The following is a 27,063-nucleotide window of genomic DNA, read 5'->3' as shown; positions in this document are numbered from 1 at the left end:
TGTTTTGCTAACAGCTAATATTACACTATTTACCAGAGATCAATCCTTCTTCGCTGCTCTAAAACAGTAGTGGCCGGTGGCTGCACAGCACAATTTCCTGTGTAGGCTAGAGCTGCAAAAAAGAATTTATTTCCTGGAAAACTTCTGATTTATCTGGGTGTGAACCTATAAAGTTTATTAATAAACTACGTGGTACGGGATCAGTGCATATACTCACCAATATCTGATACCGTATTTGTGTAGGAGTAGGTAGATCAGGGCATTTCCGATACTATCTGATGTAGTGTTGGGTATTGGATCAAAAACGGCTCTGGATTTGTACACCCTCTTGATATGTTTCATAACTATGTAGAAATATTTCTGTGAGCACATATGGAAATGTTCATGTATGAGTCACTAATTAAGATAAATATAGTGTGGTGGGTATTTGCTTACAACCCCATTGTGCTGTTTGTGTTGCAGCATGGCAGTGTCCTCAGGGAAAAGTATGTTATGTGAGAAAATCAATACTCTTGATAAAGGTATTTTGTTTCCACCCCCTTGAGAATTGATTTTATGTAAGAGTGCTTAATTCAGCTGCTTATGATTTATTAGTTGTTAATGTGGTTAGACACTAGGGTACTTACTAATTGTAAAATGCTCTACATCGTGTCATTTGTTTAGCTCCGCAGTCGCAACTAACTCCAGTTATCATCTTTCTTGTGTAGTTGAGTGTGTTTTTGCTTCGCTTCCATCGGTGGTGACTTTTTAGAGACTGTTAAGTTCTTCTGTTACGAACAAAACCATCATTATGAAGACATGCGCAGAATATTTATCTGAAGTCATGATTTCAACCTTCAAAGTCACAATATCTTGGCAACAAGCTTTGAAGCATGACTGAATGTTTCTGTTGTATTTGTCAACTCTATAAAGAATCCTGAGTTGCTTTCAGCTTTCTGACAAATGAAAGGTATTTTCAGTATTTCAAAGACGGGCCGCTACAATTGTTCGCCTCACTTTGCATCCAGTTGGCATGTTTCTCCTCCTCTCCCTCTCTCTTCCTTTCAGTCCTAAACTTTACTTAATCGCCGTATTGAGTTTCCTGTGAGCGCTCAGCTTAAAGAGCAGCTGAGGCTTGTGTGAAAGTTGGTCTGAAATATGTATCTTAACGCGCAACATTTGGAGACGCTCGGATATGAGCTGCCATGTTCTATCATTCCAAACGGTCCTCAGACGGACCCCTGAGCACACTGAGCACACTGAAGGAACGTTCCCGGCTCATACATTTTTAGGACCACTCTGTGCACTGTTCTCATCTAATTTATTTTTGTTTTGGAATAAAACAAGATGACCTTTCCATCAGACTGTGTGTCAGTTAAGCGTTATCTGATTCTGCAGTAGATTGAAAGGGAGAATCCATAGATTTTACAGACTTTTTCTTGTTAACAGTCTCTGCCAAGAGGCTGAAACACGGATATTGCATTAGTTTTCCCGTAGTTGTTCACCCCATACATTACATTAGCCATATTAAAATACCCATACATCCTCTAGTATTGCTGCCAGCACGTCCAAGGAGCTTAAATCTTGACCATGTGTGTTACATTTGAACTCAACAACGTCGCACCTCAATGAACCTTCGTCTCTTGACTGTATTAAATTGCCCTTTTACACACTAGCTGAAAAAGAACAGACCATTTTTGCATGAATTATTATCTAAATTACTTTTTTTTGTTTGTTTGTTTTGTCTTTTTGCTAGTGTATGTTTGAGGCTAACCAAAGTATACATGACCAGAACGTTCAACAACATAATGTAAATCTGCAGCCCTCTTATGAATAAGCACACAGTAGTGCAGTGATGGGAAAAAAGATTAGGTCTCTCACAGTTGCTCACCAGCTGAAAATTGCAGCGACGTATTGTCAGGCAGATTGAGCAGAATCTCCTGCAGTTGAAAGGGATGGCTCTGGAAACCAACGTGCTTTTAGTCAACTTATCTGTCAAAGCAAATTTTTAAAAAAAAATGGCCCTGGGCATATTCCATGGCTGCAGTTCCTTTAATTAATTGGGGAATTGAGATGTGTGGTGTGCATGAGCACAGAGCTTGCTGTGTGAGAGCTATTGTGCAGTGATGGTCTGTGAAAGAAAGAAGGAAATGTAAAAAAAAAAAAAAAAAAAAGCTAGGCTATTCTCCCTAGATAAGATCCTGACTTTCAAGCTGTGTAATATCCCTGTTAAGCTAATGAATGAAGCTAATAATTCATTGTAAGCCCTCTATGAGACGTACAACATGATCGTCTCCAGAAGGAGATCAAGCCGCTGAGATGTGAAGAGGGAGTGAATAGGGCCCCCGTCCTCATCCTCAACTGCCATGATCTCACCACGCTAATTTGAAATTGGCAAGACGTCTGAACCATTGCAGTGGTTTCATTAGTAGCTGTAAGCGGCCGTTTGTGAAAGAGCCCCCAGCAAAAGTGGTAGTAGCCATTTGCAGTTTGTCAGTTCGCTAAGGCAGAAGCCCTCTCCCCGGGCGAGCCCACTATGAACTCAGCTGGGATTGACTAATCACTGAATCTGTGCCAAGAACTCTCTGTCAACCTCATATCCAAGTATTTGATATGAATATTATGATAATGTATTTTAACTCAGCCACAGTAGCAGGCCAGGTCGCTCTCATCCATGTAACTTTCTTTTAATATTACAATTTTGTCATTGTCCCGTGTCTGTCCTTACTACCACCATTGAATGAATTTTAGCTACTGGATCTAATCTTCTGGTGAAATGGGCTATGAAATGACACTGTATGCTGTCACTACCGCCATATTCATAAAAGAGGGACAATGTCCCTTATGTCCACATAATGCGTGCTAATTAGCACCAGCTTGCGTGATTGTGTTCCTGCCTCTATGTACATACCCGGGGACTCACTGTGTTTCTTTATTGTCCTTCAGAACAAAATGTTCATCTACCGTGGGAAGGAGTACGAGCGCAGGGAGGATTTCGAGGCACGTCTCCTCACACAGTTTCCCAACGCGGAGAAGATGAAGACGACCACGCCACCCAGCGAGGACACCAAGTGTTCCTCTGGACAGTGTATCCTCAACACAAATTACTAATTCAGTTTTTGTTTTGCTTTTCCATTTTTGCTCAGACTCAGGTCACTGCCAGTGCATAACAGAACAGAAATATGTTTTTAATACTCCACATAGATTTGTACTTATGGGGAAACTATAGGGCTGAGACACATAGTTTAAATCAGTGTGGAGCAGGAGGTCAGTGGTTCAATTCCCTGCTCCTCCAGTCTGCATTTTGATGTGTCCTTGGGCTGATCTCCAAATTGCCTCTGATGTATCATCAGAGTGTGAATGTGCATGTATGGTAGAAAAGCACTATATGTGTAGGGAGAAGCCGTATGAACGTGTGTGTGAATAGATGAATGTAGCTTGTAAAGGGCTTTGAGTGGTTGACAGGACTAGGAAAGTGCTATATAAGTGTCCATTTACTATTTAATATTAGTATATTTTTTAATGCATATGATTTTTTAATAACAATCACATTGCAGTCAATGTATGCAACATTGCATATAAACTCATGAACTGTATGTCAAATGCAATGAACTGCCTTTCAAATTTTACATAGTACATCAGGCAATGGCTTTACTGAAATGATAGGAATAAGATCATATTTTACAGTTTGATGTCATTGAACATTGATCAACAGTAACGCTGAATTATAATCAGGTGTGAAGTAATTGGGTTTCATGAGAGTGCAATAGTTTCATTTATGTCCTTGATGTTTCTACTGAAGACATCCAGTGTTTCACGGTGAAGCCCATTCTCGACTTGCCTGCCAAGTTCCAAAACAAACCTGTCTCTGAACAAATAGTGAGGTAAGCAGGATATCCCCCGCGCCACACACACACACACACACACACACACACATTAGTTGCTTTACAATTACAGAGTCTGTTACTCAAAGTCACACAGCATGCATTTCAATCCTACCAAGCCCAATTTACTTTCCCAAGTCAAACTCACAAACAATTTAGAGAGCTTGTGATGACATGCAAAAGCGCGTTTGTATTTATTTATTTATTAGTTTTTTTTGGAGTGTGGTGTGTGGAGGACCACTGTGGTGAAGGTGATTAAATCTTGATGTAAATGTGTGTCTGTGTAGAACAAACAGCGTCTGACCTTCTTGTCGTTCTTGTGCACTATTAACTTGCAACAGCCATCTGCTATTAGTCACTGTGCCAAGTACAACATCGTTTCTCTGACATCATTAATACCTTTGTGTCGTGCACCGGGGCCACAGCAAACAGTGGGCCCCCCCACGCTCCCGCTTGTTTGCCCAATCTGTACGCCAGCCATGCACCGCATCACTCAGCTGTGCAAATTCACTTTGATATGCCACCCAACGCATCAATGGACATAATTAAAAGAAGACATTTACTTGGAAAAACCTTTAGGCAAATATACCTGGGCACCGATGTTATCACAAGCCTGCAGCATTGGTCACGTCCCCCTGCATTGATCCCTTCAGCAGCCTGTTGGCTTGTTTGCTAACTGTGTCTGATTGGAATATGTAACTCTGTTAATATCCCAGATTAGACAGCCATGTTTAGAGAGTAATAGAGGACTGTTCCACATCGGCTGTCCGTCCGTCTGTCTTTCTCTGCCAACTCTCTTTCTCCAGCTCTCACCGCGCCTTTCCCGGTTGTCTCTCTCTGTCCCTATCTCTCTATTTTCTCTAATTTTTTCTCTCATTCACTGCGAAAAAAATCAGCGGTGCATAGCAATGAGACTGAGCTGTTTGAGCCAAAGGGGTCACAGCAGCAGGCAGAGCACACCCCCTTCTGACCTTGCTTTGTCCAGACCGTGCCACTGCATCATCCCTAGCCTGCCAGCTAATGACATGTAAAAGGTTTAATTGGGGGAGTACAGCTGATTTAAAGCTGCTTTATTAAACTGTTCATCAGATCACAGGCGCAGAGACTCAGCTTTTTTTTTTTTTTTTTTTTTGGTTAATGCCACGCTCTCTCAGCTGATTTGGGAATGGGTCTCATCATGTTCATTAAATAATGCGTTGCCCTTTGTGACCGATCACAGAAGGGAACATCTGGTTGTCAGTATAATGTAGTAAGTGGCTCAAGTGCCAGTAAGACTAAATTATCTGTGTAGTTTGAATGTCAGGAAAGCTTTGTGTGGTCTGTTCATTCACAAAACGGTAGTAGAAAGAGTTGAGAAGTTGTTGCAGCCCATCTGCACACACTTATTGCTGCTACTAAAAAACATGAAAGTGCAGTGGTTTTGGAATGGCACAGATTCATTTCATATTTTATTCATAATGGTGTGCTAATAAAGTCGGACCGTGCTCTTTGAACCACATAGTTTGGTTTTAGGAATTGGAAAGGCAATATGCTGGATGGGGATAATAGATCTGTACTCGTCTCTCCAGGAAAGTGTGAATGTGTATTCCTAGTGGTAAGAGAGACTGTTAGAAAGATGGAAAAGGAGCAAGTAATCTGCTCCCACAGCCACTGTGTTCCACCATTTTTTCCTAGTGTGAAAAGTCTATTAACCTTATTTGGCAAAGTTCATCCCTGCTGGTCATGTGCCTCTGTCACGTACGCTGCAGCTTCTCTACATGTCCGATATGTCGGGCAAACTTCTGCAGCTGTCACTGATGTGTGCGAGCTGAAAATTCATTTATTTTCCCCGTAGACCATGTCTTAGACATCTTGTCAGCACCAACATGCTAAATGCCACAGTTCCTGGCAGAGCCAGCCTGGAGGGGGGGGGGGACTGTCCTGTGTTTGACCTGGAGCAAAGCAATCAACCTTTTGAATCAAGCTGTAGATTTCCCATAACAGTTTTAATTTACTCAGATGCTGATTTTCTCCCTCCACAGCTTCTACACAGTAAATGAAGTCCATAAATTCCAGTATTCCAGGCCAGTGAGGAAGGGAGAGAAGGACCCCGACAATGAGTTTGCGGTAATTACTGTTTTGGTTTTTTTTTTTTTTTACTTCTTCGCTGCCATGAGTTAGCTTCTTTATATTTATATTTTATTTTTATATGTTTTAATGTATAACTGGCTAACATTAGACATCCTTAACATAATTTTCTTCCCTTTCTAAATGAAAAATTGATCAAGCCAGTTTGAATTTATAGGCTCCTTGTTGAACCATAATATAGAACATTTGAGTATCTACAGTGCATGTATGTACAGTATGCACTTTCAGAGAGCAACAGTAAGTACCCACATCAGATCCCACATTTTTGTAATGAAAATTGGTATCTAGAGTAGGTCAACATATATTACATAACGTGTTTTTTTTCTCTCTCACTAAAATTTTTTTGTTGTCACTCACACTCCACTAACAGGGCAAACACTTCCGAATGAAAAGCCCCAAAAAAGTGTCCTGAAAAGGGCTTTTTCATTTTTATCTGTCTTGATCTCGTCTCTGTTTGTTTGTCTCGGTATCTCTACGCCCTTCTTGTAATTTATTATAGGACGCAGCTGGATTATTGTTTGAGGTCTATGCTTCACATATTCCTTTAGTTGTCTCCAGCAGAGTGAATCAATAGTGTATCAGAGCTCTCATTTACATAGGCAGAAGATCACATCAAGGAAGAGGGATACAGAGGATTTTATTTTATTTTTCTTTTTGATCACAGGAAAAGTGTTTTCCAACAAGGAGATCCAGACTATATAAAAATGGCTGGCAGTGGTCCAAATCCAGTTGCCTAGTGCAACTGTCAAGCTCTGATTTTTAGTACATCTAATGAATTATGTTTTTGTGCACACTCAGTATCCAGGTTGCAAATGAAATCCATTCACATTTCCCTCTGTATGTTTGCTGTGGCATCACAGAGCAGGATGATGTATTTAACTCTTGACTTGATGTCAGTCGTGACAGAGAGGTGATGTATATCTATAGTCAATCCTATTAAACATGTTAACACACACATATCTTTGTGATTTGCCATGTCTCCAAGGTGAGCAGTAAAGCTGGTTCTATTAACTTTAATTGTTCATAGTGGGAGATTGTTTTTTCTTTTCTTCTGACACACTGATAAAAAAAGGTTTAAATACTGAAAGCGTCTTGCCAGGGAAATCGTCATCTCCTGTGGTGTATTTTTTTTTTTCCTCTTGAAGATTTATTCCTTATTTCAGCTCCACGATTATTAGAGTATTAGAGGAGATTCCATCTTGTTTGGGTTGTCTGTGAGCGGGCCTTAATGAGCTGCCGTCCAGACAGGGAAATAGTGGACACCTCCTTCCCACCAGCCCACCTTCAATCCTTCATTAAGCCTTCAATGAACAACCATTACATCATCTTAATCTCATTCATTCAGCGTCAGTCTTGCAGCTTGTTTCAACATGGTTTGGCACAAAAACGGCTGCTGATTGATCTGCACCCTGTCACGCTTAGTTGATTTCTTTTTCTTCTTTTTTTTTTCGTTTTTGGTAGTTTTTATTTTTTTATGTTATTTTACAGACAAGCACACAATATAGTGCCTGACAAAGGACTATATACCCTTGAAAAAACACAAATTAAATAAAAAATAAAATAATAATAATTAAAATAAATAAATAGAAACACACATTTCTGAAAGGGAAGCATTTGCAGCTATCAGTGAGCACTAAAGAGGAATATAACAATGACATTTTCAGTGACAGCCCATTATAACGACACAGTTTTGTTACAACAATCCATCTCACTCGGTTAAATATCTAGCCATTGTGTAACACGAGTTCACCTTTGTGTAAAAGCTGTGTCCTTCATGCTCCTAATAAAAAAAACAATGATCAAGGGGAACATCAACTTTTAAAATGTTGCATTGAGTTGATTTCTGAGGTTACAGTTTTTGACTTCATGCATTCTGTCTACAGAACATGTGGATCGAGAGGACAACGTACACAACGGCATACAAACTTCCTGGCATCCTGCGCTGGTTTGAAGTGAAGTCGGTCTCCACGGTGAGTACGAGCAGGGGCATGTGTGCCAGGCGGGCCTGCTAATCAGATGAGGATCTGCAGCCTTGCTCTGAGGCAATCGATATGATTTCTCCGCTTAAGCGGTATAGACAGCTGCGCGGACGCGGGCGTGCCGCTCCCCGGACTAACGACAGGGCACGTTCGCTCTCTGCCAGAGGGCCCGCATTGATTCACCAAGCACTCCTTAAAGCCTGTTTCCACCGAAAATAGCTACACAGCACAAATACAACTAGAGCAGAGATCAGCACTCACTCTGTTGATTTTCCTGTAATAGAATTACCTGCATTGCTCAATTTTAAACCCTATTGATAAGAGGATGGCCTGTCTTGGTCTGCACTTGGAAGGGGCACATTTCCCCTGCATCCCAATGAAACTGCATTCATTTTTATTATCTTAGTTGTTTTGACTAATTAAAGTGCTGGTCCCTGTTTTGGCCCAGAGGTTGTTTTTCTGGAAGGGAGACTGTGGAGAAATGAGTACAGCGATATATGCTGGAGCACAAGAGCAGGTTACAGTATCACTCTCTCTCAACCTGTTAATGTGTCATTTGTTTTCCCCAAAGCAAATGCACTACTTAGTGTAATTATGCTAGCCAAGTATTCCACAATCAGTTACTCTTTATTTGTCGGGTTTATTAGTCACTTTTATGTCTGTGCTGTTGAAAAGCCTCAGAAAGGGGAACATCTCCTCCTCTTCCCAGAGCCAGGGTGTTCACTTCTGTCGGCTCCCCCTGCGTTCATAGCATCACATGACGCCCACGCACCCGTGCAACTCGGGCCTTTATGTCCCCACAATGGTCCCTCTGGTCGCTACATCCGCAATCATTTCACTAAAAAAGACTTGATCCCTCCTCTAACTCCTGATTCCATGTAGTCAAGTGTTATTCTACATCGCCACACTAATTCATGGCAGAACCCTTCAGGCTGGGTTGGAACATACTGTCAGGAGCAGCTTGCCCTCCAGATGAGCCAGGGAGAGGCCAGGTCCCCGAGGTCAGACTCTCTATTTAAAGCTTAATGACTGGGCTGAGATTCACCAAGCTAAAGCCTTCCATCTGACAATGCTTTTTATCACGCTGGCCTGAGACATACCGGCACAGATTGGAGATTTGTCTCCCTGGCACAAAATCTTATCTTTTTTGGCTGGGGTCTGTATCTGACATTTACTCAACAATCCACTCATGTTTCTTGTAGATTCTTAGTAAGCAAGCTGCAACAAGGTGATTGTTTTGTTTTGGTGGGTTTTTTTTTTCATCCAAAGTAATGAGATTGCCCCCATGTGGAGTTGCACGGACTGAGTAGGAGTTTGCTCGCACACAGTAGTGGAAGTAATGACAGCATTTCCAAGTATTTTATTCATCTTTTCTCAGCATTGCCAATCATATTTTGTTGACTTGGGAATTGAAATTCCCCTACACCAACACACTATCCATCTTCATTTGACAGTTGCAGGTTCGTATATGGGCGCAGTGAAGAATGATTCATTGCTTCTCTATCCTACGTGATTTATGTGTTTAGTTAAGGGTTCCTATGCCCATCTTCTAATAACCTGGTGAAGACAGAACGTTTCCACTTTGTCGTTGGGATCACAGAGACATTCGTGATGTATGTGTGAAATACACTAAGTGCTGAGGATATTTGGTGACACCTTCTCTTACTCTGCTGCACAGGAGGAGATCAGTCCACTGGAGAACGCCATAGAGACAATGCACCTGACCAATGAGAAGATCAGCAGCATGGTGCAGAGGCATCTCACAGACCCCAACCTTCCCATCAACCCTCTCTCCATGCTGCTGAACGGGATTGTGGACCCAGCTGTCATGGGAGGTTTTACTAACTATGAGAAGGTGGGCAAAATGAAAAAAGTCTGAAAGTCTGTTTTATTGTATCTCTATATTGTCTTAACCTGTATTCCTTTATGTTAACAATTTCATTTTACTTTAACAGGAGCATTAAAGTCATAGTTTGACACTTTTGCTGAAAGTTAGATGAGAAGATTGATACCATTCTTATGTCTGTACCATAAAACTGAAGCTAGAGCCAGCAGGCAATTAGCTTAGCATAAATACTGTCGGGAGAACAGCCAGCCTGGCTCTGTCTAAAAAGTAAAAAAAAATCAGCCCATTAGCCCCTTTAAGGCATATGACTGCACCCATCCAGTCTGGTCGGGTGCTGGAGCCAGGCTGGGTGCTGGAGCCAGGCTAGCTCCTTCCTATTGTTCTCAGTCTTTATGCTAAGCTAACTCTAAGCCTGTCTTTGGTTTCATATTACACGTACAGATATGAGAGAGGTATCGATCTACTTATCTTATTTTACCTGAACAAGCTTAAGCCTTTTAACACATTTTGTTTTCTTAAATGTGAAACATGAAAATTATTTGTGGCATCTAATTTGGCCTTTAATTTTAAGCTAAGGTAATTCAAGCATGAAAGCTAACTCTTGACCTTGAGAACAGTAGTTACATTACATTAGTAACTAAGTGAATGAGCTGAGCCTACCTTGAGTTAAGATGATTTAGTCAAACTAATAAGGTAATTATACACTTCATCAATTTCTAATAAATCAAACTATATTTGAAACTAATTCAGGGGGACCATATTTTTCCTCGGCTTGATTTCATGCTTTGAAAACAAATCATGATCTCATGCATATTTCACATCCTAGCCGCTCTCCTGCCATCAGCCTTAATATTTTCATCACTACACACTACTCAACTCCCATATTGTTTGCCTCTCAACATCATAGGTCATCATAAATCTCTTTTTTTTATTGACCTGTGCTTTTTTTTTTCATGGGAAAAGCTCAACTCAGACTTCACCGAGTCCCGTTTTTCATCATATTTCTAGGGCTCTCACTGGTTTATTGGCTGCACACTCCATTCACCTTAACACCATAGCAACTCATGTAGAAGGGGTAACTCTTTTTACCTTGTGTTTGATGATAAAGAAAAGCGCCTGTTAGTTTTCTAGCGTATATCAAGACCTGGAATAGATTCATTTTGGTCTTGTGAAACGGTGCCGTATCAGTCAGAGGAAGTGCGACGTGAACTCTTTGCTCTGGGGTCAGTCCTTCATCTCAGTGAAATAATGCAGGTGGTAGAGGAGAGACGGATATCTTGACTGAATTTTTCTCATCTTAACCGCCTCTCTCACTGCTTTCCCTATTGACTCATCAGTTTTTTCTTCCTCATTTCTCCTTTCTTTTTTTTTCATAAAACAAACTCTTCCACCTCTCCGATTGTTCCTTAAGTCTTTCCCTGCACTTCCTCCTCTTCTTCCTCTTCCTCCCTTCCTGCAAAACACACTTAATCCATTATCTCTTCTCCCTCCTCTCCAGGCCTTCTTCAATGACAAGTACATGCAGGAACACCAAGAGGACCTTGAAAAGATAGAGAAACTGAAGGACCTTATCGCCTGGCAGGTGAGACTGCAGCGCAGAATGGTCACGTACATGTATGTGAAGTGCATATAATCACGCTAAAGCATCACACTGTGCTTTGTAAAGCATCTGTCTGTCTCGCCAAAGATGTCAGGGTTCAAGGAAAAGTGTCATGACCAGCTCGCCACAAAATTACGCGCTTGTTTACTTTAAAAGAGGTCATATTCATTCGCATTTTCCATAGCACATGTAAGGAAAGGCACGGCCTCCAGGCAGTCAGAATACTGAGCGTGAATTGGATGGTATGGAGGAGCGTGAGAGGCATGAAAATGTGAATTCACGCCACTTGGCCTTTCAGTATAATTGAGCTTAATTTGTGTGAATTTTCTTTGGGCTAGTCATGTAACCTTTCAGGTGCTGAAACTATAGTGGCCTTCTCTGTAAGTTACTCTTGAATTATAAGAGATGAGGAGTTTATTAATGGAAACAGCACCAGAAATTTGGGAGCCATGATCCACCCGCTAAGGGCCCTATAGACACCAGGCAGTGTGCTTCATATGTAGAGAGTTTCAGTGCTGAAGGATACTCGTTGACTTCTTTATATTATGGCATTTATGTCTGAAATGTTGTTGCCTTACTAAAGCACTGCTACTGTTAAAAAAAAAAAAAAAAAAAAAAAGTCACTCTGAAAGGTTACAGCTAGAATATGATATCGTCTGAAGAACTTGTGAGTGCACTGGCAAGAATGTCCAGTGACAGTAACTGAAGTGAGCAGGGGAAAAGTGTGTTAAAGAGTTCAGGGGGAATAATAGGGGAGGAGGGAGGGAGGGAGGGAGGGAGGGAAGGAGAGAGGGAGGGAGAGTGCTGAAGCAAACATTCTGAAGTTAGGGAGGATGCTCCGCTACGTGAGGAGACAGCAAGAGATCAGCACTGGCGGTTTTGCGAGCTTTGCACCCTCACTGAGCCTGAAGGAAGTGCACACGCAGCAGATGAGAAATGTACATACGCACACATTGTTGAAAAACATCACGTCCCGTGTAACGGCATACCATGATGACACTCAACAGATCTTTAGCTCATTTGAAGCTCGTCCTCGATTAATAAACTCATGGCTAGTTTTTTTGCTTAGCTCCCTTTGGGATTTTCAGATTTTGTTTTGTTTCGCTTCTTTTATTCCTCTCTCTAAACTCTAGCTGTGAACTAAGGGTCACTTTAATACTCCGGATGTCATGGTTTTCCTGCCTCATGGTGTTCGCCCTGGAATTGAGCTCATATACAAGAAGTTTTTCTGTCTGCTGCCTATTGCAAGTCGTGAGGAAAAAAGGAAAGTTAATTGAATTTTCAATAGTTGTTCCTTTCTCTGTTGTTGAAAAATAGGTCAACTTTGTGCTCTGTATCTCTGCTGGAACTCCTCCGGATCTGATTCTCGGCTCTTTTGTGTTTGTGAAAGCTTTTGTCTTTATATGATTCACAACAGAAATACCGGCCTAATATTGCCTCCCTGCTTTTGACGCTGAAGTCTCGATATCATTTGTGGTGCTGCTCATGTAGTTGTTTTGCCTCAGAAGTAAGGCAGTTTTTAACATATAATTACTTTTTCCATTCTGGTTGTTACTTACTCCATATTCATTTTTTAAGATGTTCAAATTGTGTGAGCATGGGAAAAGGTAGGAAATCACTGACTGATATAGTTGGCAAAGCAGGTGAGAGGAAACTAAAAATAAACATGTTGGTGCTTCATCACTCCTGGAAAGAAGTGAATATCACAAACTAGATTTTACCTTTAAGACATAAGTTATTTTTCTAACCATCGCGAAGGGGAAATCACTGAATAATAATGTAAAAGCACAAAAATCATTTGTGTTGGTTCCAAAGTGATGCTCAGATGTGAAAGAGCCAATTTTTCATTTTTGCATCAATGTGAGATTTCAACCGGACTAAAATAGTGTTAGAAATTACACTGCAATTTTGAAATCATCATCCGCCCACAATCCACAGTGCTAATTAGCAGGAGCTCTGTACGCACCAGTCCTACCAGTAAGAGATAAACAAGTTGCTTTATCTCGGCAGCTGCGTCAGGTTAAAAATGTCCTTCACATTCTCTTAAATAAGTCTTTGAAATCGTGGTGGTATGCGTCTTCCATAAGCACAAAAAGATACGATTGAAGTCGTTTGGTGTGATCATCACAGAGATGTGTCACAGAGAAAGCAGAAATATGTTTACAGAGCCCACGCCAAACATAGACACACAGGGAACTTTTAAAAAAAGATGGGTAAGGCAGATTTGTTGATTTGAAATGGTATCAGCTGTCTCCTCGCATGAGCCAGCGTTGCTTGTTTATCTCACGTCTTGAATCTGTCTAAATGAGACAAATGAAGACGAGCCTGCTCCAATGAACAAACTAAACGGGGAGAAATGAGCCAGTGGGCTCTGTTATTCTGAAATACCCACTGTCCTCCTCCAGTAATTAGGTGGGAAATGAGCAACTGGAAATCAGGAAATTAGGTATTGTTAAAAAAAAAAAAGAAAAAAAAAGTACAAAGTAGTTGTTCTCCGTGATGTTTCTTGTTATAATTAGCAAACGCTTTGGACAGATGCTTAAATTAGTACTACCTAACTTTTCACTGCAGCGTGATCCACTCTATTAAAAGTTGCTAAGGGTAGCTAAGAGATCAATAAACTGCATCACAAACCGAAGGAAGCTGTTTTCACCGGGGCATCAACGACATATTCACACGCATATGTGAAGAATCTTTTAGTGACAATTCTCTCTTTATGCTGTCCTTTGATTTGAGTTTTTTACTTGTAATTTTGATGCCCTCATCTCACATACAGTAGAGTCTGTCTGCTTAATAGTCTGTCCGACTCGCCACTGGCTGTGTACGTCTCAAAGACATTTGTGACCTTCATGAAAGGTCATGAAAGGTCTTAATATGTCATCATAGCCTTAATACCAGGCATCTCAAAGGCAATGTGGCTATCCCAGCACCCCAGGGTGTGGCTCTGAAGGGATAGAGCGACAGGGTTCAGCTAAGAACAGTGGGCTTCAAGAGACACGACTCGTATTAAACAGCAATGCCATTTCTTTTATTCTCCTTGTTAGCTGACACTATTGGCATTTGCCTGTTTATAAATAGGGCTGGGGACTCATTTGTAATCACTGCATGCCTCCAGAGTGTAGCTTGAAAGGTGCATGTTTAGTTTAAAAGTTGTGATTTGCATGGGAATATATTGAGGAACATCTAGGCTGAGTTACTAGCAGTTTATCAAGTATTCCTGGCTAACCTGTTTGGACCCTCACACCAAATGATGGACATTAGTGCTGGTGAGCATCTATGGCTCACCATCGCCTATATGTAAATTTTTCATGGTGTGGATGGCCGATGACATAGACAGTTGGTGAGCGTGCTCTGTGACAGGCCTGTGTAACGGGGCATGAGCATCCCATTTGAGTCTTGCCTCTGGCTACCTGACAAACATATTTCCACCTTTTGCTCTGGTTTCATCCACCAACTCTCGAGAAAAATATCTTGCTCTGTAGCTGTTGTACGTTCGGCTCTGTTTCCCAGCCACTCATTTTCTTTGGCACATTTTGTGCTGGGAATGCAACTACCTTACACTCGGCTTGTCTGATCTTGTTTGCTATGTTTTGTGTGGTTGGTTAGAGTGGTGGTACCCAACCTCTAGTATTGCCACTGTAAGGGCTTCTCATTATCTGGGAAGAAACCCCCAAGTGTCCTCATGACAAGGCGCTTCTTGACATTTTTGTGCCTCCATACCGACGACAGCCAGAGGCATTATGTTTTCTGGCTGTCTGTCCGCCCGTCCCATATTCATGGTTGCAATATCTCAGGAACACCTTGAGGGAATCCCTTCAAATTTGGCACAAACATTGGACTAAAGGATGAACTGATTAGATTTTGGTGGTCAAAGGTCAAAGGTCACTATAACCTCACAAAACACATTTTTGGCCCTCTGAATGTGATATCCCAAGACTGCCTTGAGGGTATTTCTTCATATTTTGCACAAAAATTCTCTTGGAATCAAAGACGAACTGATTAAACTTTGGTGATCAAAGGTCAAGGTCACTGTGACATCCTAATGTAAAAACACTTCTGGCAATTATTCAGTGCTGTAACTCATGAACAGAATAGGAGATTGTGACCGTGTTTCCTGCATCATGACTAGTTAGATGGAGGCGTACAACCACGAGGCAGCAATTCTAGTTTGCATCATGCATTGTTCCTCTTTTGGAAGCTAAGCTTTAGAGCAGTATCCATGCTGGATTTCATAATTGCAGCCCCAGGTCTCAACTGTCTAATTATGAGATATTAACATCAGCCTACATGAGGTAATATCTCTTACTGATCTCCCAAATCATAAACCTGCTGGAGAGGAATAAAAACTTTTTTGTAAAAAAAAAAAAAGAAAGTTAAACTACTGAATACTTGCATCTGCGTGCATGTGTGTGTGTGTTTGCAACCTTGAGCGTAAGTGTCTTCCACAATGAGCTTACCTCCATGCAGCCACCAAGCAGAATTCTGTTGCCATGCCGCCACTCAGTTGCACTCAATCATCCTAAGGTCTATAAAAAGATGTGGGTATCCTGGGAGACGTGAATCTTGCCTCAGCTTTCACTCTCACTGGTTTTTCTCCCCCTTTCTGTCTTTTTTTCATCTCACAACACTTCGTCCTTCCGACTCCTCCCTCCCCTTTTTCTCACTCCTAACCCTCTTCCCCTCTGCCTCCCTTTCCTTTCCTTCACTTGTTTTTTTTTTTTTTTTTTCTTTCAGCCTCGTCCTCTATGCACTCCTCTTAGAGGTCCCAGCAGTGATGATGAAGGTGCTCAATATCAGGGGAAATCCTTGCAGGGTGTCTGTAGCCTCCTCTCATTTATCTTTCTGTGCTAAAGCTTTGGTTGTGTGGAGCACAGCACAGTAACTAACATTCAGTGAGTGAAATATCCTGGATTTTAGCTGCTATGGTGCATGTTCACGATCTCTGCTCATCTCTGATCTTTGTGCTTCTCCTATCACAGGATGCTGTTTAATGCATCAGGCTCAGAACCTGCAACAGTATGATTTTTCAATCAGCAACATTATAGATGTGTGTTTCTGCATTAGCAAGTTTTTCTCCCTGTTAATGAGCCCCCCAATATGTTGAAGCGGTGATTAAATAAAACATGTATCGTTTGAGATTATTACAAAATGTTGCATCACAAAACTGAACTGGTGTTGTGTGCCAGCTGAGTGAAGTCAGCTCTTGCTATAGCCTGCTGTGGAGGGGCAGTTTGCCCTCCAGGAAAAGGAAGAAAGGCGAGCAGGCTCTAGGGAATCAGAGGTTAGCACACACATACAGAGACACACACACACACACACACATACACACACATAGTCTTCTCTTAACTGGACCAGCTATGGCAGATACTTCACAGACTTCTTTGTACTCTGAGCAGATTCTTTGTTCCATTTGCTCAGGGCTTAGGTGAATATGTTAGCCGTAAAAGCTACTGTACTTAAAATGAGGCACAAGTTGCACTCTGAAGTTCAGTGTTTCCTTGTTTTTTAAATCAGCAAATGCACCACTCTGACCAGGACACATTAATATAAATGTTTGAATTAAATCCCCTCTAATGTGCTTTATTTTTGTGTCTTTATTTATTCATGAGCATAATAGCATAAGCTGTTTTTTTTTTTTTTTTCATGTTTAACAGTATTTCTCACTTATGGCAGTGAGACAGTTGCCATGGGAAAGAAAAGGTCTGCTATTACCACAGATGACTGTAACATCTTTGCTGGTTTGTGGCGAGTTTTTGTGCAGTCCTTTCCTGCTTTACCACAGCCAAAAGATGGCACGTAACACGGAGACACCAGGTTCTGGGAAAAAAAAAAAAAAAGCTTAACCTGTGTGTTTCACTCCAAACGCTCACTCCCCAAGGGATGACGCTTTCTCTTCTTACCAGATTTAGTCAGCAGAGCTCACTGCTGACACTGACTGTGGCGCTGGGGTTTTCTAATTACTGGTTTCCACCAGTTCCAGGCTCTCCTTCACTCTTTCTCTCCCTGCTTTCCTCCCTCTCTCCTTCTACCTTAGCTGCCTCTGTTATGTCTTAAGATTTTGTTATTCACCAGCTGCCTACAGTGTGAGAGGCAGCAGTGTGCTTGAAAGGGTGCATTGCGTCTCTATTTGCGTCAGAGGTGGGGAAGAAAAGAATCCATCACACGCTGTACATACCCATACATGTAATCTGTCCATGCTTTCTCATTGCGATGTTTAATACACCTGTGTTATTATGTTAACTTAGGTGGTGGGAGGAAGGGTGGGGGTGGAGGGGTATCATGGCAACAGCCTTCTCTTATATAGACTACTTCAACCTGGATAAAGTTGCAGTGATATTCTCCTCTATGTGCACACACACACACTCTCAAAGTGATGTACATTCACTGCTTATGCTGAGTATGCACAGCCATGGGTGCAAAGGTCATATGCATTAAATTGGATATATGTAGTGGAACAGAACCGTATTCCTCAGACGAATGCAGAACCAGCATGTAGCGAACTTCTCATCTGTCCAGGGTATGTTGGTAAAGGTTTCTTACGCTGCATTTTTTATTTTTTTTTCTCCAACAGATCCCGCACCTCGCCGAGGGTGTTCGCATCCATGGAGAGAAGGTCACAGAGGCACTCAGGCCTTTCCACGACCGCATGGAGGCCTGCTTCAAGCAATTGCGGGAGAAGGTGGAGAAACAGTATGGTGTAAAGACCCTGGTAAGACTTTTTACCTGTTTGTGACCTTTCTGTTGCATTATAAATATGTTTTTGCTCAGCTGACACTCATGTAATTTGCCCCCTTTTTTTTTTTTTTTTCCTCACAAGAAAGTAAAATGACTCAAAATGAATCAGGTTAGAGGCTGGAAAAGGCTCGAGGAGAACTTAAAATTACATCAAAAGAAAAAACATGAACAACATCAAACCCAATGTAGAGAGGATGGGAGCTGGTAGCTAGAAGGGGCATTTTACCACCATAAAGCTATCCAAAGCCTGAGAAAAAACTGAGCTCAAGCAGGAGCTAACAGACTTCAAAAATGACACTGACAGCGTGTCGGTGGGGATGTCCACAACATGGTACAAGGCAGCAGAAGGTTAGGTGGATGATTTAGAGACAGGTAACACTGAGCACTCTGCTTTATTCTCTGGGACAACAGAGAATCCTTCAGGCTTAAAGTAAGGGACGGATGAGGAGGGTCGCACTGTAATGACATTTGCGTATATGACATTAAGGAAGGTGCAGATGGAAAAGCCCAATGCTAACATTCATTTGAGATGGCACTTAACAGAAACCCTGATCTACAGATTCAGCAGCCCTGAACCTCAAGATGACAAGCTGTCTTAAGACGCATTGTAGTTCATTTCCAAAGATGCAAGACCAAAAGCAAAATAGTTGAAGCAGCCTGGGCAAAGATCACTTATGAAGGAAAATTGGTCACTGTTGCAGACAACTTCCTGCATAGAAAATTAATGACTTCAAGGACAAATCATGAGGTAGATTCCCACTTTTTTTTTTTTTCCTTTATCAAGAATTCAGAATAAATCAATGAAAATAAATGAATAAAAAACAGACACACACACACACACACACACACACTATATATATCCTTCAACTGTTTTCAAATTGTATCTCCAACAGTTGTCCAACTGATCTCTCAACGTAGGGTAGATAGAGAAAGTATACTTTATTTAGCTGTTTTGAGTTTCATGTACCTTTACAGTAAGTCCTCCAAATTCACTTAGAACATGTGTGTCAGTGTAGTGATGTGCTGCTGGGGACTACCTGCCATCTCTCTCCTCCGTTGCAGATTTAATTTTTGCTAGGCCAAGCTTTTCCTTCAATCTTGCCTGAGGTAAAGAGGCCCTCGCTCAATTTAAAAGGAGAGGGTGGTGACCTTTCAAACGAGAGAAAAGCCATCACTTTCCAGGGTGTGATAATAAGGTTATCCTATCAGATGTGTGATGGCCCCTTTCTTTGCTTCAAAAGACTCTTTAAATGCAGAAAGATCCATTGTTATTGCCTCTGTTACCAGATTTTTCTTCCAGCAGGTTTCAGCAGAAATTAGTAGTATCACCACAGTTTTTTTTCTCTTCCTCTAACTTTTTGTGTGATAGCATTTAGAGCTCTGCAATGTATAAAAACTAAGTAATACTCATCACGACCTTCACCATTATAGTTTTTCTGTACATCACACCGGAGTACTGAATCCCATCTGGAATTTCCATGTCCTGTTGTCCCTCATAATATGTAGTGTAGCTATAGACTGAACAATTCAATAGCAGTAAGGACAATGTTTTGGTAGCTAGCTAGCTAGGAGATCGTATACAGTGTATACAATGAATAAGCTCTTAAAGCCTTCTCTAAGGACAAATAGTTACATCAGGAAAAGATGTACAACTCCATTCACAAAAGAAAATATCCGTCTAATGTTAAGTTTTTTCTAAGTAGAAGTCTAAATATACCTGAACTGTACGTTGTGAACAATTTAAGCAGCCATGATTATGGTAGAGGCTGCTAAAACCAGTACAGATTAAGTGCAACTAACAGTCTCTAGATTAGATATGACTGCATTTAACGCAAACATTTTTTTTTACTCAAAATACAAAATATTTTTTTGATACTTCTTTATAAGTTTTGGTGCTAATTTGCAAATGCTAGCATGCTAACATACCAAACAACAAGCTCATCAGTTTCTTTCCTTTTACTTATGTACACTACTCTGAGCACGCTCTAAGTACATGAAACCAAAACTAAAAAGTGAACATGATAACTTCAAAGCAGACACTGACTTTTAAGCTGAATTCTTTATTTTTCTGTTTTTTTTTTTTTTTTTCTCTGTGGTGTCAGCCGGCAGCAGACGAGCGGCGGGGGCCTCGTCCACACTCCATGGTGCGTTCCTTCACCATGCCCTCCTCCCAGAGGCCGCTGTCAGTGGCTTCAGTCACCTCCATTTCCTCTGACAACTCCCCCTCCAGGCCTGGCTCAGATGGGTAACGACTGCTTCACAATTCTTTAGGGCATAAAAATAGCGTACAACCTCTCTGGCCGTTGGTCATGCCATTTGAGCAGTTTAAAAATTGTTTTTCTTTTTCTTTTTTCTTTTTTATATCTGTCGTTATCTTGATAAGTCAGTCTCAGGCCTTATATTTAACATTTTACTGAGATTTCCAGTTTCATTTCAAACTTAAGAGGATTTCTGAGGATGTGCTTATGCAATATTTAAAAAATTAAAAACATTCAGAATTATTTTTTGTTGAGTTCATGTACAGAATATAATAAATCCTTACTACATTCATTTTGATGATTTATTCCCATTAAACTAGACTCCAGATTAAAAAACACAACAGCAGTGTTTAGTTTTTTATGTCGTTTACTACCGATGGAGGAATACCTCAGTATTTTCTCTGACATGAGTCATGTATTAATTGAAGGCTGTATTGAAACTGAAATTGAGTACTTACAGAGAACGATCCTACTCTACCCTGCGTCCCAAGCTGGTTCATGATTGATAAAGCTGCTTCAGGTGCACAGAGGAAAGGAGTTTTGATTGGACAAATACCATATTATCTTTTGTTCAGTTTTGCCCTGGAGCCTCTCCTGCCAAAGAAGCTACACACCAAGTCTCAGGACAAGCTGGACCGGGACGAACCTGAGAGGGAGCGAAAAGAGAAGAAGAAAGAGAAGAGGAACAGTAAGCACCAGGAAATCTTTGATAAAGAGATGAAGACCACGGAGATCCAACTGCAGCCCACTGAAGCTGTCATACTCTCAGAGACGGTACTATTTTGTTCTTCCCTTCTCTCTCTCTCTCTCTCTCTCTCTCTCTCTCTCTCTCTCTCTCTCTCTATCGTACACAATTGCAGAGGAATTTGCTGTGGATATTCACGGTTAAAAAGAGGACGATGTTAGTGGCAAGAAGAACAGACAAATAGTTTGAACTGGCAGCTATTCTGGATGCAACATGTTTCAAGCTTGGCACTCTCCCTCAGGCAGCATCATGATTTACCTTTCTTCTTTGTGTGATTAGGGACCTGTAATGATTTACCCTTTTTCCATTGTAGCTTGTGGATTCTTGCATATTCATGATTCCTAATGATTCTGGAGACCCAAGAATTTTCTTTTAGTGCCACCAAAACCTGTGTTTGTTCACAAGAATAGTCAAAATCAAATGGGCAGATTACCATAAACTTTATGCTTCTAATGCTTGAATTTTTTTCATTTTAGACCCTCCAACCCTCTCTAGTGTCATTCTCAAATTAGTTTTTTTAATTAGTTCACAAAATAACTAATGGCAAAAATTACTGTGAAAATGTATATTATGGTTTTTATATTCTCATTTTAGTCATATTTTCTGCTCATTCATTTTAACTTTATTTTCCTCTTTCCCTGATATTCTACCTTCTCACGTTTCTACCACACAACTACTCCCCCTCCATTCTCTTTGCACTCTACATGTCTTTATCTTCCCCCTCTCTCTGCTGCGCTCATGTTCCTCTTCACCCCGCTGTGTCCATTACCGTGGAGGTATCACTGTGTTCTGCATGCCCAGTGGGAATGTTCCCTGGCTAACAGCGTTAAGATAAGCGCAGGAATGGGATCTAAAGGGGGGCCCCTGGCAGCGGTGGAGCCGTCTGGCTTGTGATAGGAGCTTCCTGCCTCAGGGGTCAAGGGTAGAGCACCTAAGGGTCTCTGGTGGTTACCAAGCAGTTGTAGGAAATAGTAGTTGCATTTGAATGTGTTGTCTGGGACGGAAAAGTCAAGAAATAGCTTTTTAACCCTCAATGCAAATTTCAGTTTTGTGTTGAAAAATAGACATCCCTGAATGAAGTGTGCTGTTATTTTCAGTGTCTCCCTTGTGGCTAGCTGTTCGAGTCTGGCCAATTACAAAGTTGTTTGTTAATGTAGCCTACAGTGTGGAATAGCCCTGAGGATATATCTTTTCATATTCAAATTCCAGCCATGAAGGTGGGAGAAAACAGTCTTTCATGCAAACAATTATTTGTAACCACAAATACGATATTGCAACCCAATGAGCCCATTTATCCAAATGGTTTCTCCTCCAGGGATACAAACAGCCAACTTAATATGTGCGTGGATAAACATCAACCAGTCCCAAAGGAGATGTGAAACAAAATTTTCTCATTTACATTATTTTTTATTGATCTTCTGTTATTTTTCATCATAGACTCAACTCATTTGTGACACAGTAAATTTTGTCCTGAGTTCTGTTTTATTGACTTGTTGTGTAATTTAGGTTATAATGCTTCCACACATGTTTTCAGATTGTCTGTCCGTTCGTCTTTTTTGTTTTTACTGTTTTGTCTATTGTGTCTTGTTCAGTCTGTGATTATTTTGGCACCTGACTTCAGTGTAATTACTTTTATCTTGCTGCTGTTTTTTATGCATTCGCATCAGCGTCAGCCGGCGTTATGTTTTCAGGTTGTCCGTCAGTCGGTCCCATATTCGTGTACGTGATATCTCAAGACGCCTTGAGGGAATCTTGGACTCAAGGATGAACTGATTAGATTTTGTTGGTCAAAGGTCAGAGGTCACTATGACCTTCAGAGTCCTAACTACATACAGACAGGTGACAAATTAAAGCAAAAAATGGTGTTCATCCCTCCAGTAGAGTCCAGAGATTTGCAGAATCAGTTCCAAGGAGCACTGAAACTGTTCCGGTGGCTCATGGTGGCCCAACACCTTTATTTTGTTTTTTCCTTTAATTTGTCAACCATCTTTATGTATCTGTAATACCCATGGAATATATGAGTCTGAACAGACATAGATGCAAACTGCAACTTGAGAGGTTGGCCAAGGCATTCAACTGCGAGGCAGTAATTCTAAATATACTCAGTAATGTCTCACTTTCTGATAGTGACCACTTTGTTTTTCTTTATACATGCTCACACAGATCAGCCCCCTGCGGCCTCAGAGACCAAGGAGTCAAGTTCTCAACCAGATGGGGGGAGACCGCCGCCTCTCTGTGTCCCCTGGACCCCCTCTTTCTTCCTCCAACTCCTCCTCCTCACCGGGACCTCCACCCATCACACCCAGGAGCAAACTCTCCTTTAGTGCACTGCACGCTGTTTCCAGTAAGAGCGAGCTCACTTTACTTTCTCTCTCCCATTCCAACACACACACACACACACACAACTGAGAGGTTGCATCGTCTTTAGACTAGAGCTTGCACAATCTCTGTAGGCCCTCTCTGCTTCCCCTTGGCTGTGTTTTATCTCTTGCATCACTGTTACCACATGCTGTGATGCACATGATGATGCTCAGTTTGATCTCAAAGATAGCTCTACTGTATGTGTGATATTAGCTACATTTCTTTAAATGGCCATGTAAATTATAACTGTCAGCACTCCAGATTTACCTCTAAATTTGTCTCTTTGTCACTGTGCTGGCTTCTAACACCGGGATCACACATAATGGCTCGATGTGTTAACTTGCTTATCAAGGATGTTCATTTCCTGAAGAGAAACCCTGCAATTGCTGCTTCAAATTAATTCAACTTCACTGCTTTGCAATACAGACATTACTTCAAATTCACACACATTGTTTTTTCTCTTAGAGTCATAAAGTGAAACATTTCCCCTGATGCATTTTAGGACTCAGGTGAATGAGTTTCATCCCAGTGTCTTAAGTCTCAAGATTCCTGAATTACAGTTTAGTATTTCAACAACGTCTGTAAAGTTGGGGACTTTCAAGAAACATATGTTTGAAAAAAGAAATTGTCAAAATCAGTGCAACAGAGGTTGAGATATCCTGACTTGTAGTTGATTGAATGGATCAAGCTTCAACAACTGTGGATGCAACACTACCCATAGTGCAGCTCTAACAGCATAACAACTAATAGCATCTCCGTGTGATCGTCCCTGCCTGCCTGGTCTTCAGCAACACAGGCTCTTAGTTATACATTCGTGGTAACACTTAACTTTAACCTCCCGTTACTATAATAACCCATTTAATGAATATTTATATAGTGCCCATAAATACTTAATGGGGGTTAAAGTTAAGTGTTACCAAATCTCTAGGCTCTAAGTCTGATGACATTATCAGGGTTTGGCTCCAAACTTCCTACTTATTATGATTGAAATAAGTGAGTGTAGAAATTTTACCCTCTTAAATTTGAATTGTCTTACATTGTTTCTTGTTTTTCAAAACATGTAATTAGCCTTACAGAGAATAAATAGGCCGTGTGATCTATTCTGGGTCCCAGACCTGCCATTTAAGAAACATTAATGTGGTTTGAGGATGAATGTGAGCTGATGTGCTCCCTCTTGCACAGGTCTGGAGCTGAACGGGATGGGCTGCTCTGACAAGGGTGAAACCCCTCCTCCGCTGCCTGTGAAAGGCAGCACGGCTGATTATGGCAACCTGCTAGATAATCAAGACTTGACGAGTCCCTCGACGCCTCCACCACCTCCGCCACATCAAAGGGTAGGTGTTTTAATTAGGCCTGAGAGGAGCTCCTTAATGATGCATGGCACTTATAATGAAACAAGAGGCCACTACACACAATTGACATTTGGGTCAACCTCCTCCACTGTCTCCTACCCCTGTACGTCCTGTGCTAATGTGCGTCCATTCATGTCTCTGTGTGCGCATGCATGCTTTACACTCACATTTGTGCGTGTACTGCATTTGCACGTCAGTTTTATAATCTGTGTCACAGAAGAGTGTAGGCATCATTTAGTTAGCAGCAAGGGCCTACACCCGCCTGTCCACCCCGCTGTTATTTATACTCGTTCCCCCCCAGCCGGCCCGGCGCTCAGACGTGATTGATTGGATGATTACTTTACCTCTCACATCCATCAGGAGCTCTCCCGCTGTTAATCAGCAGCTCGTCTCTCCACACTCACCGACGTCTACGCTAGCCATCCTCTCGCCTCGCCACTCCGTTAACTAATCTTATTTATCCACTGTCACGGCCCATGGACAGGTAGTAAAACGAAGCCTGGGCACACGGTGTGGCAGTAGACTGACAGCAATGTAGTGAGAGCAGATGTTCTGAGACTGAGTGACAGTCGCTCTTCATTTACAGTCCTTGATGCTGGCAGAAGTGAGGTCGTTGACGAGCATCACTCTTTGTCTCTTGTGAACTCAGGTGTCTGAGGAGGGTCACGTAGGTGGAGAGAAAAGAACAAACATTTCAGACTTTCTCTGTCTGGATTGAATAAAATCAAATTTTAGGCATCTCTAGATTTTCAGTAAGTAAAGCTGAGAGTTCATTGAAATAACTTAATAGTTCTGTAGGTTCTGACAAATATGCAGTCTGACAATTTAAGGCACCGTTAAAACACCTAATCTGACATAGTGACCATCTTAAAAGACATAAATGTTGTGTAAGCTGATCCTGGCATTAGTTCTTGTATTAAAAGACCTGCCAATCATTTCGGAGGTGATGGCAGCTGTTAATCCTGTGTTTTGGATTTTAGTAGAAAGCCAGGTTGTCTTTACTTGAAAATATTGAGAATTCAAGGCTGCTGTTTTGTCTGTTTGCAGCCCATTCCACCTCCTTTGCCCAGCAAGACCCCTCCACCACCTCCTCCCAAGACCACCAGGAAACAGGCCTCCATTGATTCAGGAATTGTACAGTGAACAAAGATGCTGACAGTAGGACCAAACAACACACTGACAACACAACAAAAACACCATCAGTACAGTAACCGCCCCACCCCTCCCGAAAAAGCGGTTGTTTTTACCCACACATTCCTCGCTCCCTGTCTCAGCTTGACAAGATGAATACCTCACTGCAGACCACCCCCTCTTATCATCTGTTTTCATTTTTTCATTTGCCTTCAGTTTGCAATGATGCAGTCCGCAACAGGGAGCATGTTGCACACATGAGTAGTCACTGAATTTGTAGATGCTGTCTACGACTGACACCAAGCCACTTCAAGACTTTTACCATGACATGAGATTGTGTTCAGATAGATAAGCTTGGACCAACAGCTTTCCAATACTGACCCACTCTCAAGTATATGAGAGCACATAGCTCATTAAAGTATAATTCCTATCGCTTTTTATTCATATTCCCACTATGTACAGAGGTTTGTATATATGATTTGATTTTATTTCAGGTTTTTTTGTATGTGATTTGATCATGACTCTTTTTGTATTAACGTATCATTAGATTAAGTGGCATTTATATGAAACAAAAAAGGGCCTGTAGGTTTTGAATTGACAGGGACTTGACAGAGTTGGTATGTGAGAACCTATCACGGATTTTATTGGTTAAAATTTTGGAGTGCACATACAACTAACTCCTATCACATTATCATTGTTCAGACCTTGTCCTAGATTGCTGTAACCATGGATTTCAATAATATTGACTGTTCCCAATTCACTACTGACATGACTTCTGAATAAACTTTAAAATGTATGTATTTTTAAAAAAAAAAAAAAAAAGATGTTTGCCTCATTATTTTGTCTCCAGCAAGAGATGCTGAAAATAGATGTACGAGTGTTTCAACATTTCAAAAATCCAAAACAAACCGTCAATCTGTACGCATTTCCTCACTTCCACTGAACACTGAGTAACGAAGCTTTCTGCCTGTTTGATTGACAGCCTTCACAACAGTCACTTCATTATCAACACACAAGGCGCTTTTTACCGGGGCGTGTTACGCCACGGAATGACTTCTATATAGGC

General features: G+C 41.3%; 1 protein-coding gene across 1 annotated transcript in view; it reads left to right on the top strand.

Moving 5' to 3' along the window:
* The window catches only part of dock1 (dedicator of cytokinesis 1), a 176,730-nt gene extending 149,886 nt beyond the window's left edge, over positions 1–26,844 (top strand). The window contains exons 41-52 of the mRNA XM_022742743.1: positions 2,926–3,067; positions 3,782–3,863; positions 5,885–5,969; positions 7,874–7,960; positions 9,648–9,824; positions 11,314–11,397; positions 17,987–18,124; positions 20,253–20,395; positions 20,984–21,182; positions 23,317–23,497; positions 24,697–24,848; positions 25,914–26,844. Of these exons, the coding sequence (XP_022598464.1) occupies positions 2,926–3,067; positions 3,782–3,863; positions 5,885–5,969; positions 7,874–7,960; positions 9,648–9,824; positions 11,314–11,397; positions 17,987–18,124; positions 20,253–20,395; positions 20,984–21,182; positions 23,317–23,497; positions 24,697–24,848; positions 25,914–26,009 (1,566 nt within the window). The 3' untranslated portion in view covers positions 26,010–26,844. The remainder of the gene's footprint in view (positions 1–2,925; positions 3,068–3,781; positions 3,864–5,884; positions 5,970–7,873; positions 7,961–9,647; positions 9,825–11,313; positions 11,398–17,986; positions 18,125–20,252; positions 20,396–20,983; positions 21,183–23,316; positions 23,498–24,696; positions 24,849–25,913) is intronic.
* Positions 26,845–27,063: the final 219 nt, after the last annotated feature.

Source organism: Seriola dumerili, unplaced genomic scaffold (genome assembly GCF_002260705.1).
Source record: "Seriola dumerili isolate Sdu_G_001 unplaced genomic scaffold, Sdu_1.0 BDQW01000068.1, whole genome shotgun sequence".
Taxonomy (NCBI): Eukaryota; Metazoa; Chordata; class Actinopteri; order Carangiformes; family Carangidae; genus Seriola; species Seriola dumerili.
This window is presented reverse-complemented; position numbering and strand designations above follow the sequence as displayed.